This window comes from Trifolium pratense, linkage group LG6 (genome assembly GCF_020283565.1).
Source record: "Trifolium pratense cultivar HEN17-A07 linkage group LG6, ARS_RC_1.1, whole genome shotgun sequence".
NCBI classification, from domain to species: Eukaryota; Viridiplantae; Streptophyta; class Magnoliopsida; order Fabales; family Fabaceae; genus Trifolium; species Trifolium pratense.
In genome coordinates this window covers 42,804,023-42,816,408 of record NC_060064.1, presented here as the reverse complement: position 1 = coordinate 42,816,408, position 12,386 = coordinate 42,804,023, and the positions used below count along the sequence as shown (strand labels likewise).

General features: G+C 36.7%; 1 protein-coding gene across 1 annotated transcript in view; it reads left to right on the top strand.

Annotated features, from left to right (window-relative positions):
• The first annotated feature begins 2,569 nt into the window (after window positions 1-2,569).
• LOC123889766 (UDP-glycosyltransferase 74G1-like) overlaps window positions 2,570-12,386 on the top strand; it is a 28,675-nt gene continuing 18,858 nt past the window's right edge. Inside the window, exon 1 of the mRNA XM_045939258.1 lies at window positions 2,570-3,323. Within this exon, the coding sequence (XP_045795214.1) occupies window positions 2,691-3,323 (633 nt within the window). The 5' untranslated portion in view covers window positions 2,570-2,690. The remainder of the gene's footprint in view (window positions 3,324-12,386) is intronic.

Here is a 12,386-nt window from a genome sequence, read left to right as displayed (position 1 = left end):
TCTAACGAGGTCGAGTTCACTGTTGAAGAGGGTTAGTATCATAGTTTAAACCTTTGAATTTTGTCCGGTATATAACAGTTGTGTTCGGATATCGGATAATTAATTAACTAATCATGCATATGTCTTTGATACAGATTATTTTTGTCCTGCTTTGGCTAAGGTTGTGAAAACAATGAAGAAGGGAGAGAAAGTTCTCTTGAATATTAAGTCAGAATGTAAGTCAAATTTTTGTTATTACTTAGAATTATTATGTAGATACATGTTTTGCTTGTATAAGTTTATTGAGTTTTTTAAGTTCTGCAGATGCATGTGTTTAGTTACTTTGTTATGCATCAAATTTAGTATTGTAGTTGTACATCATGTTAATTTAATTAGGCTTATTTTGATTTTTGTAATAGACGATAAATAATTTATAATTAGCTTGGATTTTGGGCATGGATTCATAATTAGCATTTTATAATTATATTTTTTTTGAAAAGCTTGGATATTGTTGCGAAATTGCTAGGATATTTAGCTAGAGATTTATTGCGAAATCGTTGTGACAGTATCCTAGCGATTTAGTTAGGAAACACAAAATTTTGAACACTATTTAACTAGGTATTAATTGGGAACTAGCTAAGATATTCTTTATATTAGTTGCAAATTAGCTAGGAAATATTTTGATAGGTGATTTGCCGCCCAATCCATGCTACGCCCTACATGACAGCTAATTCACAACAAATCGGTAGCTAACTCTGTTTTACTAGAGATTAGCTACAAACGCCTTCGTAGCTAATCCCGTACGTAGTGATTGTTGTAGAATAGAACCCATTTAAAATGTCACGAGGAATAGAACCCATTTATAAGATGGTTTCTCTCCCAACCCCCCTCAATTCTTTTCTACCCCTGAATTTCCGTTTTTGCCCCTGAGGGTACTGCGGTTTATACGAACATGGGATTCAATCCCAGGACCATAAACATTAAGAAACAGTAAACTAACAAGATTGTTACCACTAGGCCATTCGCTACCCATTTCCTATTTCTTGTGAAATTAGTCTTCTTTTTAGTAATGTTTTTCGAATAACATGGGTTAATTTGAAATTTTACATGTGTTATATGTGCTTGCGTTTTTTATGCATACATTTAATCTTTGAAAAATAATTGCGTTGGTAGCATGATATTGTTTTTAATTTAATACTCTGTAATATCACATGTATTAGTATTATAAAGTGAAGGATATCATTTTTTTAAAATTAGATCTAATTCATTTTTACATAACTGATTTATAACAACGTTGCTCTTTACAAATAATAATTTCATATATGAGACTTGAGTTCATGCAACATTATAAATTTCCTTTACAGTATTCGAGAGTCGTGTAACATCTCATTTATAATGCAGATAGTGGAGATTTTCATATAATACCTATTATTTTAATTTATACCAATAATTCTTTTAAATTATAGTCTAAAATTGCATAAGACCCGTGCACCGCACTCGTAAATGTCTAGTTGTTTGTTATAAAAATAAAATTGTCACGGAGGAACAGTCTCTCCACAGAGGTATGACTCCGCAATAGCATAGTAACTTTCAAAGTAATTAAAGAATTCTTTTATAAATTGTCGTGACAATAATATTTAAAGTAAAATAGTGTTGTCATAAACTGTTGCATCAATTTAAAATTTCTCCATCGGCCGGTGATATTAACCATGCCAAATTTCCAAATAACAAGAATCCAATTGTGTTAGTAAAAAAAAATCCAATTGTTGTCGGCTTTTAAATTGTTATTAATATAAACAAAGAAATTTTATATTATCTTCGTTCTTAAATATAAGACTCTATTAAAAAAATTATGAAGATTAAGAAAATTGATATTATCTCCATATTTAAATATAAGAGTGTATTAAATTTGTCCATTAAATTGTTGCTATTGTTCTTATCTTACCATTTTATTCTTCAAGAGAGAGTGTGAATTAATATTTTTCTAGAATATTTATTATATAATTGTAGAAAAGCATATACTTTAATTAGGTGTATGTTGGTAAAGAAGTAAATTAATGCTTGAAAATTTAAAATGAGTTTTATAAAAAGTTCTTAAAAAAAATTAAAAATAATCACAGGGATAGTACATTTAATCTAAATTTTAAAAATAGCATTTTTTTTGGTAAGAAAATAGCATTGTTTAGAAACCAATAAAATAATTGTCCGAAAAATATACATTAAACATAAAAATAAGAATTTAATATCTTTTCCTTTAATGATTAATAAATATATAAACCTTTTATGGTAACTTAAACGTCTTATAAACTCTAGTTATCATTTTTATTTTTTTTGTTTTCACCACCAGAATCCCGTCCAATGAACCGTTTAATCTGGTTCGGAAGTTTGATTTGACATCAAGTAGTTTCAACTCTCCTCCATTTGCAGTTGCGAATATCGAACTGTATACCTCCGTATCAAGTCCATCATTAATCACCACTTACCAACTAATTTGTTATCATTTTTATTTTGTTAGAACACTTGATAACATCTTTTCTTTAAATATTTAGCATTTTCCATATTAATATGCCACATCTAAACCTATTTAACAAATTGTCGCCTAATTTTTGTCTCACATAAAATTTCCTTATTTATATGATGATCAATTTTTAAGTTGATTCCTTAGGTAACACCACACAAGATTAGTTTTCATCGAAAACTAGAAATTGGAAATGGAGAACAAACCACATTGTTTGGTGTTATCATTTCCAGCACAAGGTCACATTAATCCTATGTTACAATTCTCCAAACTTTTACAACAAGAAGGAATAAAAATAACATTTGTCACAACCCTTTTCTTTGGCAAAATCTTGCAAAAACTACCACCTTCCATCACACTCGAAACCATTTCCGACGGATTCGACAATGGTGGGATTAGGGAAGCAGGGAGTTTTAAGTCATATGTGGATCACTTTTGGCAAGTAGGACCAAAAAATCTTGAAAACCTTATTGAGAAACTTAATAGAACAAATTACCCTATTGATTGTGTTATTTATGATGCTTTCTACCCTTGGGTTCTTGATGTTGCTAAGAAACATGGAATTTTTGGGGTATCTTTCCTCACTCAAAATATGAGTGTTAATAGTATATATTATCATGTTCTTGTGGGAAAAATAGCAGTTCCTCTTGATGTTCAAGAGATTCAACTACCGGTGCTTCCTAAACTACAATATAAGGACATGCCTTCTTTCTTATTAAACTATGAAAAAGATCCAACTTTTCTTGATCTTGCAGTTGGTCAGTTTTCTAACATTGATCAAGCTGATTGGATACTTTGCAATTCCTTCTACGAGCTGGACGAAGAGGTAAACAGCTTAACTAAGTCTTCTCATATATTTGCACTCTTTTCGTCTTTTATGTTTCATTATGATACTGTTGGGGAAACCAGACTAAATAGTCTCTTTAAAATGCGGAATTAACTCTCCCAACCACCTGTGCAATTAAATGGGCAACCAGAAAATTCCAATAGCAGAGCAAAATAATAACGACGGTAAAATAAATATCAGACACCAGAATTTTACGTGGAAAATCCTCTCAATGTGAGAGAATAAAAAAACCACGGGCAAAGCCAGATAAATCTTCCACTATAAATCAATAATGGGTACACAAATAGTCTTCTAGTAAATACTAGGAACACCAATAATCATCACCTAAAGGTGGAATCAAACAACAACTTAATTTTCACACAAGTGGGTAAACTAACATAACCTAGAGAGAGATTTAAACAACTAGTAAAAACTAGCTAGATGATAGAAACCACTTACTAAAGTTGTAGCTCAAACAAAACAACTTTGCTACACACTCTTTATCACCTAGAACCAAAATCTCTTCTCTCACAATTTGTCGGCGCACAACTCTGTTCCTCTCACGCGGCTACTATTGTTGTTGTTCTCCAATTATGTTATGTTACAACCCTTTTATTTTCTTCACGTGACCAAAACACATGGCAACATGGGCTTAAAACAATACTAAGCCCAAAGACTTTTAACACCTCCCCTTTTATTCTTTCTTTTCTTTTTCTATTTTCTTTTAATTGGCGTGGGTCCCACTTGGGGAGTGAACACACCCAACAAATCTCCCCCTCACGACTCAAGTGGGGAGGGATCGTTCTACCTTGGTAGCCTTCTTTGGTGCTCTTTTGCCCTTAGGCAATTTCACCAACTTAAATGTATTTTTCTCATGCAAGGAACTTCTCTCTTCTTGCATGGCTTCAAACCACTTTTCTTTATCAACATCTGTTATAATCTCTTGGTAGTAATCTGTCTCTCCACTATCAGTGACTGTTACATAATCTTGTGGAGGATATCTCTGAGAAACTTGACGCTCTCTACTTGACCTTCTCAACTCAGGTTCAACCGATGACTCAGGAGGCTCCTCTTCAACTGACTCATCATGATCATGTGTGTGATCATCAGTTACATTCTCATCATCTACCTGTACATCTCCCCCATCAACAAGGGTTCCACTAGGAAGTTTAGGCACAACATCAATGTAACTTCTAGCATCAGATTTCTGTTTCTCAGCTTTCTCAAAGTCTTCAATGGTCTGGTCTTCGAGGAATTTCACATCTCGACTTCTAGCAATTTTCTTATCAACAGGGTCCCACAATCTATAGCCAAACTGTTCATTGCCATAACCCATGAACAAACACTGCTTCGATTTCTTATCAAGCTTGGATCTTTCATCTCTTGGAATGTGAACAAAAGCTCTGCAGCCAAACACTCTCAAATAACCATAAGAGACATCTTTCCCTGTCCAAACTCTATTTGGAACATCACCATCAAGTGGAATAGAAGGAGAAAGGTTGATCAAACCCACTGCAGTCTTCATTGCTTCACCCCAAAAGGCTTTCGACAACTTTGCATGAGAGAGCATACACCTAACCCTTTCATTAATGGTACGATTCATTCTCTCTGCAACTCCGTTGTGTTGAGGAGTCTTTGGAACTGTCTTCTCAAGCTTGATACCATGCTCTTTGCAATACTCTTCAAATGGACCTCTGTATTCACCACCATTGTCTGCTCGAATACACTTAAGTTTCCTTCCTGTTTCTCTTTCAACACTTGCATGGAATTGCTTAAAAGTACCTAGTACCTGGTCTTTAGATTTCAAAACAAAAGCCCACACTTTTCTAGAGTGGTCATCAATAAAAGTAACAAAATATAAAGCACCACCAAGAGATTTACTATCCATCATGCAAACATCAGTGTGAATTAAATCTAAAATATTCTGCCTCCTATGAGGACCAGAACTACGAAAGGAAACTCTATGTTGTTTACCAGAAAAACAATGAGTGCAAGTTTTTAAAGGTGTACCTTTTACCGGAAGAAAATTTTTCTTCGCAAGAATGCTGAGTCCTTTCTGACTCAGATGACCAAGGCGTGTATGCCACAAATCAGCCGATACATCTTCAATTGCGTTCACCTCCTCCTTGCACAACTTTACAGGCATCCTGTAAAGACTCGTGGGACTTTGCTCCTTTGCTACCACTAAAGAACCTTTGGTGATCTTACATATTCCATCACCACCAAAGTAAGTGTGATAGCCCTCAATATCTAAGGCTTTGACTGAAATCACGTTTAGACGGATATCTGGAACATGTCTAACATTCTTCAACTGAAGCTTGCAACCAATACTAGTTTCAACCCAAACATCTCCCATACCAACAATTTTACAAACTCCCTCATTTCCCATTTTTACCGTACCAAAGTCACCAATGGTATAAGATGAGAAGAAATCGCTCCTAGGAGTAACATGGTATGAGGCACCCGAATCAATAATCCAAGTTGAATCATGGCTGGCAAGATTTATGGAATCATCATCATCACAAATAATGTAGACATCGGTAGCACTATCATGTGCAACTGCAGAAGTGTCTTTATCACTTTCATTCTCACTATCATCGTCTCTTTCCCTTAGTTGATCTCTCTTGAGCAATCTGCAATATTTCTTTATATGTCCCTCCCTGTTACAATAAAAACAGGTAAATTCTTTTCTGGCTTTTGACTTGCTGCGCCTCTCAGATTTATCATGCTTATGGAAATTTTTACTTTGGCTGCTCCCCCGTGACTCTGTAACAAGAGCTTCTGACTGAGTATGAGAACCGATCAAACCACGCTCTTTTCTTCGAGCCTCTTCATTAAGCATGCTCTCTTTAACTGTTGACATTACCAGCCTCCCACTTGGAGCTGAGTTTGTCAGTTTCACAACAAGAACATCCCAGTTGTCAGGCAAAGAACTGAGCAATAATAAAGCCTGCAACTCATCATCCAGCTTAATATCAGTAGCTGTCAACTGATTCACCGTGTTCTGAAACACACTCATATGTTCTGCCATTGACTCACCATCTTTATACTTCATGTTAACCAGCTTTCGAATCAAACATGCCTTATTCTGCACATTCTTCCGTTCATACAATTCTTTCAATTTATTCCACATTGTATGAGCATTCGTTTCAGCTTCAACATGAGGATACACACTTAAATCAAGCCACTGCCTGATAATAGCCACTGCTTTTCTATTCATCTTCTTCCAATCAGTATCTGAAGTATCCTTCGATCTAGCACTTTCACCCTCAATGGGATCATACAAATCTTTTGTATATAACAAATCTTCCATGAGAGTCTTCCAAAGTGTGTAATTGGAAGAGTTCAGCTTAATCATATTCGGCTCTGAATTTTTCTCCATTTTAAAATTGCACAAAACAAATCAACCAAAGCTCTGATACCACTTTGTTGGGGAAACCAGACTAAATAGTCTCTTTAAAATGCGGAATTAACTCTCCCAACCACCTGTGCAATTAAATGGGCAACCAGAAAATTCCAATAGCAGAGCAAAATAATAACGACGGTAAAATAAATATCAGACACCAGAATTTTACGTGGAAAATCCTCTCAATGTGAGAGAATTAAAAAACCACGGGCAAAGCCAGATAAATCTTCCACTATAAATCAATAATGGGTACACAAATAGTCTTCTAGTAAATACTAGGAACACCAATAATCATCACCTAAAGGTGGAATCAAACAACAACTTAATTTTCACACAAGTGGGTAAACTAACATAACCTAGAGAGAGATTTAAACAACTAGTAAAAACTAGCTAGATGATAGAAACCACTTACTAAAGTTGTAGCTCAAACAAAACAACTTTGCTACACACTCTTTATCACCTAGAACCAAAATCTCTTCTCTCACAATTTGTCGGCGCACAACTCTGTTCCTCTCACGCGGCTACTATTGTTGTTGTTCTCCAATTGTGTTATGTTACAACCCTTTTATTTTCTTCACGTGACCAAAACACATGGCAACATGGGCTTAAAACAATACTAAGCCCAAAGACTTTTAACACCTCCCCTTTTATTCTTTCTTTTCTTTTTCTATTTTCTTTTAATTGGCGTGGGTCCCACTTGGGGAGTGAACTCACCCAACAAATCTCCCCCTCACGACTCAAGTGGGGAGGGATCGTTCTACCTTGGTAGCCTTCTTTGGTGCTCTTTTGCCCTTAGGCAATTTCACCAACTTAAATGTATTTTTCTCATGCAAGGAACTTCTCTCTTCTTGCATGGCTTCAAACCACTTTTCTTTATCAACATCTGTTATAATCTCTTGGTAGTAATCTGTCTCTCCACTATCAGTGACTGTTACATAATCTTGTGGAGGATATCTCTGAGAAACTTGACGCTCTCTACTTGACCTTCTCAACTCAGGTTCAACCGATGACTCAGGAGGCTCCTCTTCAACTGACTCATCATGATCATGTGTGTGATCATCAGTTACATTCTCATCATCTACCTGTACATCTCCCCCATCAACAAGGGTTCCACTAGGAAGTTTAGGCACAACATCAATGTAACTTCTAGCATCAGATTTCTGTTTCTCAGCTTTCTCAAAGTCTTCAATGGTCTGGTCTTCGAGGAATTTCACATCTCGACTTCTAGCAATTTTCTTATCAACAGGGTCCCACAATCTATAGCCAAACTGTTCATTGCCATAACCCATGAACAAACACTGCTTCGATTTCTTATCAAGCTAGGATCTTTCATCTCTTGGAATGTGAACAAAAGCTCTGCAGCCAAACACTCTCAAATAACCATAAGAGACATCTTTCCCTGTCCAAACTCTATTTGGAACATCACCATCAAGTGGAATAGAAGGAGAAAGGTTGATCAAACCCACTGCAGTCTTCATTGCTTCACCCCAAAAGGCTTTCGACAACTTTGCATGAGAGAGCATACACCTAACCCTTTCATTAATGGTACGATTCATTCTCTCTGCAACTCCGTTGTGTTGAGGAGTCTTTGGAACTGTCTTCTCAAGCTTGATACCATGCTCTTTGCAATACTCTTCAAATGGACCTCTGTATTCACCACCATTGTCTGCTCGAATACACTTAAGTTTCCTTCCTGTTTCTCTTTCAACACTTGCATGGAATTGCTTAAAAGTACCTAGTACCTGGTCTTTAGATTTCAAAACAAAAGCCCACACTTTTCTAGAGTGGTCATCAATAAAAGTAACAAAATATAAAGCACCACCAAGAGATTTACTATCCATCATGCAAACATCAGTGTGAATTAAATCTAAAATATTCTGCCTCCTATGAGGACCAGAACTACGAAAGGAAACTCTATGTTGTTTACCAGAAAAACAATGAGTGCAAGTTTTTAAAGGTGTACGTTTTACCGGAAGAAAATTTTTCTTCGCAAGAATGCTGAGTCCTTTCTGACTCAGATGACCAAGGCGTGTATGCCACAAATCAGCCGATACATCTTCAATTGCGTTCACCTCCTCCTTGCACAACTTTACAGGCATCCTGTAAAGACTCGTGGGACTTTGCTCCTTTGCTACCACTAAAGAACCTTTGGTGATCTTACATATTCCATCACCACCAAAGTAAGTGTGATAGCCCTCAATATCTAAGGCTTTGACTGAAATCACGTTTAGACGGATATCTGGAACATGTCTAACATTCTTCAACTGAAGCTTGCAACCAATACTAGTTTCAACCCAAACATCTCCCATACCAACAATTTTACAAACTCCCTCATTTCCCATTTTTACCGTACCAAAGTCACCAATGGTATAAGATGAGAAGAAATCGCTCCTAGGAGTAACATGGTATGAGGCACCCGAATCAATAATCCAAGTTGAATCATGGCTGGCAAGATTTATGGAATCATCATCATCACAAATAATGTAGACATCGGTAGCACTATCATGTGCAACTGCAGAAGTGTCTTTATCACTTTCATTCTCACTATCATCGTCTCTTTCCCTTAGTTGATCTCTCTTGAGCAATCTGCAATATTTCTTTATATGTCCCTCCCTGTTACAATAAAAACAGGTAAATTCTTTTCTGGCTTTTGACTTGCTGCGCCTCTCAGATTTATCATGCTTATGGAAATTTTTACTTTGGCTGCTCCCCCGTGACTCTGTAACAAGAGCTTCTGACTGAGTATGAGAACCGATCAAACCACGCTCTTTTCTTCGAGCCTCTTCATTAAGCATGCTCTCTTTAACTGTTGACATTACCAGCCTCCCACTTGGAGCTGAGTTTGTCAGTTTCACAACAAGAACATCCCAGTTGTCAGGCAAAGAACTGAGCAATAATAAAGCCTGCAACTCATCATCCAGCTTAATATCAGTAGCTGTCAACTGATTCACCGTGTTCTGAAACACACTCATATGTTCTGCCATTGACTCACCATCTTTATACTTCATGTTAACCAGCTTTCGAATCAAACATGCCTTATTCTGCACATTCTTCCGTTCATACAATTCTTTCAATTTATTCCACATTGTATGAGCATTCGTTTCAGCTTCAACATGAGGATACACACTTAAATCAAGCCACTGCCTGATAATAGCCACTGCTTTTCTATTCATCTTCTTCCAATCAGTATCTGAAGTATCCTTCGATCTAGCACTTTCACCCTCAATGGGATCATACAAATCTTTTGTATATAACAAATCTTCCATGAGAGTCTTCCAAAGTGTGTAATTGGAAGAGTTCAGCTTAATCATATTCGGCTCTGAATTTTTCTCCATTTTAAAATTGCACAAAACAAATCAACCAAAGCTCTGATACCACTTTGTTGGGGAAACCAGACTAAATAGTCTCTTTAAAATGCGGAATTAACTCTCCCAACCACCTGTGCAATTAAATGGGCAACCAGAAAATTCCAATAGCAGAGCAAAATAATAACGACGGTAAAATAAATATCAGACACCAGAATTTTACGTGGAAAATCCTCTCAATGTGAGAGAATAAAAAAACCACGGGCAAAGCCAGATAAATCTTCCACTATAAATCAATAATGGGTACACAAATAGTCTTCTAGTAAATACTAGGAACACCAATAATCATCACCTAAAGGTGGAATCAAACAACAACTTAATTTTCACACAAGTGGGTAAACTAACATAACCTAGAGAGAGATTTAAACAACTAGTAAAAACTAGCTAGATGATAGAAACCACTTACTAAAGTTGTAGCTCAAACAAAACAACTTTGCTACACACTCTTTATCACCTAGAACCAAAATCTCTTCTCTCACAATTTGCCAGCGCACAACTCTGTTCCTCTCACGCGGCTACTGTTGTTGTTGTTCTCCAATTGTGTTATGTTACAACCCTTTTATTTTCTTCACGTGACCAAAACACATGGCAACATGGGCTTAAAACAATACTAAGCCCAAAGACTTTTAACACCTCCCCTTTTATTCTTTCTTTTCTTTTTCTATTTTCTTTTAATTGGCGTGGGTCCCACTTGGGGAGTGAACTCACCCAACAAATCTCCCCCTCACGACTCAAGTGGGGAGGGATCGTTCTACCTTGGTAGCCTTCTTTGGTGCTCTTTTGCCCTTAGGCAATTTCACCAACTTAAATGTATTTTTCTCATGCAAGGAACTTCTCTCTTCTTGCATGGCTTCAAACCACTTTTCTTTATCAACATCTGTTATAATCTCTTGGTAGTAATCTGTCTCTCCACTATCAGTGACTGTTACATAATCTTGTGGAGGATATCTCTGAGAAACTTGACGCTCTCTACTTGACCTTCTCAACTCAGGTTCAACCGATGGCTCAAGAGGCTCCTCTTCAACTGACTCATCATGATCATGTGTGTGATCATCAGTTACATTCTCATCATCTACCTGTACATCTCCCCCATCAACAAGGGTTCCACTAGGAAGTTTAGGCACAACATCAATGTAACTTCTAGCATCAGATTTCTGTTTCTCAGCTTTCTCAAAGTCTTCAATGGTCTGGTCTTCGAGGAATTTCACATCTCGACTTCTAACAATTTTCTTATCAACAGGGTCCCACAATCTATAGCCAAACTGTTCATTGCCATAACCCATGAACAAACACTGCTTCGATTTCTTATCAAGCTTGGATCTTTCATCTCTTGGAATGTGAACAAAAGTTCTGCAGCCAAACACTCTCAAATAACCATAAGAGACATCTTTCCCTGTCCAAACTCTATTTGGAACATCACCATCAAGTGGAATAGAAGGAGAAAGGTTGATCAAACCCACTGCAGTCTTCATTGCTTCACCCCAAAAGGTTTTCGACAACTTTGCATGAGAGAGCATACACCTAACCCTTTCATTAATGGTACGATTCATTCTCTCTGCAACTCCGTTGTGTTGAGGAGTCTTTGGAACTGTCTTCTCAAGCTTGATACCATGCTCTTTGCAATACTCTTCAAATGGACCTCTGTATTCACCACCATTGTCTGCTCGAATACACTTAAGTTTCCTTCCTGTTTCTCTTTCAACACTTGCATGGAATTGCTTAAAAGTACCTAGTACCTGGTCTTTAGATTTCAAAACAAAAGCCCACACTTTTCTAGAGTGGTCATCAATAAAAGTAACAAAATATAAAGCACCACCAAGAGATTTACTATCCATCATGCAAACATCAGTGTGAATTAAATCTAAAATATTCTGCCTCCTATGAGGACCAGAACTACGAAAGGAAACTCTATGTTGTTTACCAGAAAAACAATGAGTGCAAGTTTTTAAAGGTGTACCTTTTACCGGAAGAAAATTTTTCTTCGCAAGAATGCTGAGTCCTTTCTGACTCAGATGACCAAGGCGTGTATGCCACAAATCAGCCGATACATCTTCAATTGCGTTCACCTCCTCCTTGCACAACTTTACAGGCATCCTGTAAAGACTCGTGGGACTTTGCTCCTTTGCTACCACTAAAGAACCTTTGGTGATCTTACATATTCCATCACCACCAAAGTAAGTGTGATAGCCCTCAATATCTAAGGCTTTGACTGAAATCACGTTTAGACGGATATCTGGAACATGTCTAACATTCTTCAACTGAAGCTTGCAACCAATACTAGTTTCAACCCAA